Source organism: Apis dorsata, unplaced genomic scaffold (assembly GCF_000469605.1).
Source record: "Apis dorsata unplaced genomic scaffold, Apis dorsata 1.3 scaffold_365, whole genome shotgun sequence".
NCBI classification, from domain to species: Eukaryota; Metazoa; Arthropoda; class Insecta; order Hymenoptera; family Apidae; genus Apis; species Apis dorsata.
The window spans coordinates 47861-51302 of NW_006263630.1; the positions used below are offsets into that span (position 1 = coordinate 47861).

General features: G+C 17.8%; 1 protein-coding gene across 1 annotated transcript in view; it reads left to right on the forward strand.

Moving 5' to 3' along the window:
- The window catches only part of LOC102677117, a 5701-nt gene extending 4034 nt beyond the window's left edge, over positions 1 to 1667 (forward strand). The window contains exons 3-7 of the mRNA XM_031511941.1: positions 26 to 199; positions 328 to 590; positions 664 to 768; positions 880 to 1042; positions 1161 to 1667. Of these exons, the coding sequence (XP_031367801.1) occupies positions 26 to 199; positions 328 to 590; positions 664 to 768; positions 880 to 1042; positions 1161 to 1324 (869 nt within the window). The 3' untranslated portion in view covers positions 1325 to 1667. The remainder of the gene's footprint in view (positions 1 to 25; positions 200 to 327; positions 591 to 663; positions 769 to 879; positions 1043 to 1160) is intronic.
- The last annotated feature ends 1775 nt before the right edge of the window (positions 1668 to 3442 follow it).

Consider the following 3442-nt stretch of genomic DNA (forward strand, 5'->3'; position numbering starts at 1 on the left):
CCAACTTTATACATATTTCTTTCAGTTTTAAAAAAACATAAATCAAAATTAATCATGCAATGTGGTTCAAATGTGAATATAACAATGTGGGATCCTGTTCAAATATTTACTCATCATTCACATTATAAATATGCTGTTGTTATATTAAACAGTCCACTTTATTGGAAAGATGACATTTTACTTCAAATTTGGAAAAATGGTATGTCCTTATGTTTAAAAATAAAAAAAAACAAAAAATATAAAGATTGTATATATATAATAATATTTTTCGGATATAAATTTTAATCAGAAATATATATATATATATATCATAAATATATTATTCAGCTCAAATTAATGTTACTGTTGATGGTGGGACATACAAGTGGTTATGTTACTTAAAAGAACAAGGTATTGATCTATTAAATGAAAATCATAATGAATATGTACCAAATTTAATTACTGGTGACATGGACAGTTGTTCTCCTATAATTCTTGAAAAACTGAAGAATATGGGTTCAATAATTATTGAAACACCTGATCAAGATCATACAGATTATGCAAAAGCTTTGTTCCAATTGGGACAATATGTAAAGATGAAAAATATTAAAGTAATAATGAATGTTTCACAAAAATTAAAATCAAATGGATTATATTTAATAATGAGAAAGCTACTTTTTACAGCTAAATAGAATATACGTGTTCACAGACTTCTCAGGAAGATTTGATCATATCATGGGAAATATTAATACACTTTATAAAAGTGATACGCTTATTGAACATGTACAAGTAATTGTTTCTTTAATTTAATTATTATATTATATTATATTATAATTAAATTAATTATAATTTATTTTAAAATATTTTATTTTAATCATGAAATTTTATATTATTAATCAGGTGATTCAAATTGCAAGTGATTCAATGACATGGATTTTAAGACCAGGATTTCATAGCATAATTATTCCTAAAATTTTAATACAAAATAATAGCTGGTGTGGACTTTTACCAGTTGGTGCACCTGTGAACTGCATAATAACAACTGGTTTAAAATGGAATTTGAGTATGTATTGATCAATAGTGAAAGTGAAATGTTTTAATCAATTAAATATTTTAATTAAGATTATATAATACATTAGATGATACATTAAAATAAAAAAAAAATATTTTTTATTTCTTAGATAATGCAACTTTACAATTTGGTGATTTGGTAAGTACATCAAATACATATGATAATTGTTCTGAAGTAACTGTCAATACAGATTCACCAGTAATATGGACTATGGGTATTGAACCACTACAAAAAAATACACATGATTATGATATATCATCAAATACATTTTGATGACATTTTTGTTTAGTTATTGATTTTCAACATTTACAATATTTTAAGTTTTTGTATAGTAGAAAAGAAAATATTTTGATAAATTGTATTTAAAAAAAAATATATATATATATATATATATATATATCCTATAGAATTAATATTAATTCTGCTATATTGTGAATACATATTTGTCTTTTGAAATTGTATGTATGTTTTATTATATCTTATTTTATTTAAAATGCAGAATATTAAACAATTTTTTATTAATTTAAATTATAGAAATATAAAAGAAGATCTTCTTTATACATTTAACATAATTTGTGTTTATGAGTTGTAAGATTTATGAGGTTATTTTTTATTATATAATTTTAAAGATAATAAGATAAAGATTTTATTTTTAATAATATTTTAAAATAAATTATAAAAGAAAAATTGCATAATAGATGTATTTTAGAATTGTATAACCAGAGTACTACATCATTGTTTTTATAAGTAATTCAAGTAGTACTTATGATATCTAGTCCAGTTTTCTTTTCTACTTATACATACAGAATAAATTTCAGGTTCCTAATTTTATTTTGATATTCATCATCCTTAAATTATAAAAAAATTTACAAAAATGCACATGACAAAATTTATAAAGATGATAATTATTGATATAATTAAATTAATATTATATAATTTGATATCATTTAATACATAATATTTAAATCATTTTTTAATTAATATATACATTTTAATAAGTTCAACTATATATTTTAATCCATGATATTTAAAATTGTGTTAAGCACATTATGAAAGCAATAGTATATATGTATATACATATAAAATAATGTAAAAAGAAAAATATTATTATAATACTTGTATTCTTTCAAGTTTTATTTGAAATATGAATTTTGATGACACATGATATAATCATATTTAAAATATTAAATAATTAATAGTCATTTAGCTATCACAAAATAATTTCTATACAAGTATCATAAAATTTCTGTATAAAAACCAATTTTATCAATAATAATTAAAATCAGTATTATATACATTCCTTTAAATTTCACACTTAATATTATTAGTAAAAATAAATTGTGTTTTTCATTTGAAAAAGAAATAAAAATAATATAAAAGTGCATAAGAATCTAATTGAAATTGAATATATTTCAAAGTTTTTTTCATTTAGTTTGTTATTATTTTATTTTTTGTAAATTTTAATTTTTTCGAAATTTTATGAAAAGTAAATATAATCTATGTAATAATTAAATATTTGATTGTGATAGATTAGATATAAGATTAAAAATAATCCTAAATGCTAATTTGATTTAATTTTAATTGAGTGTTACTTACATTAAGTCAAAAGTATTGCTATTGTTTAAAGAATTTAAAGGAATTTGCACAAATTTAATAATAATTATAATTATAGCAATAATAATAAATATTTTATGTAAAAATCAAAATTCTGAAATTAATATTATAAAAATGATTATTTTAATATATCGTATATAAAAATTGTATAAAATTAAAAATGTTTATATATATATATATATATGTATATACAAATATTATATATATATATACAACAATTAACAATATAAAGAAATAATTAATTATCTTAATAAACAATTTATCCTTTTGCTTTTAATTTGAAGATTAAAAATTATATCATTGTCCATAATAAAATGTAATTGAGTAAATAATGTTGAATTTAAAATATGTATGTATTTATATTTATATATATTTTTCATAATTGATGTGTTAATTAGTTATACTTTTTATAATTAAGTTAATATATGAATCTCAATTTGATTGTTAATGTATAAATATATTTTTTTTGAAAAAATTCTTATATTATAAATAATAATAATAAAAATAATGAAAATAAATTTGTAGTACATATAATTACCTCATTACTATATATTGAATAATTTTAAAAAAATATATTAAATATTGCATTTATATGTTGAGATATGTTATTCTGTAAAAAATAATATGTTTTATAATATATAAATAAATATAAATATATAAGAATAAATATATAAGAATCTATATTTTTATTTAAATTGTATTTATTTTTTCACATATTGTATTATAATACTCTGAACTATATACTTTAATAAAATGACTTATATAAGTTTATAATAA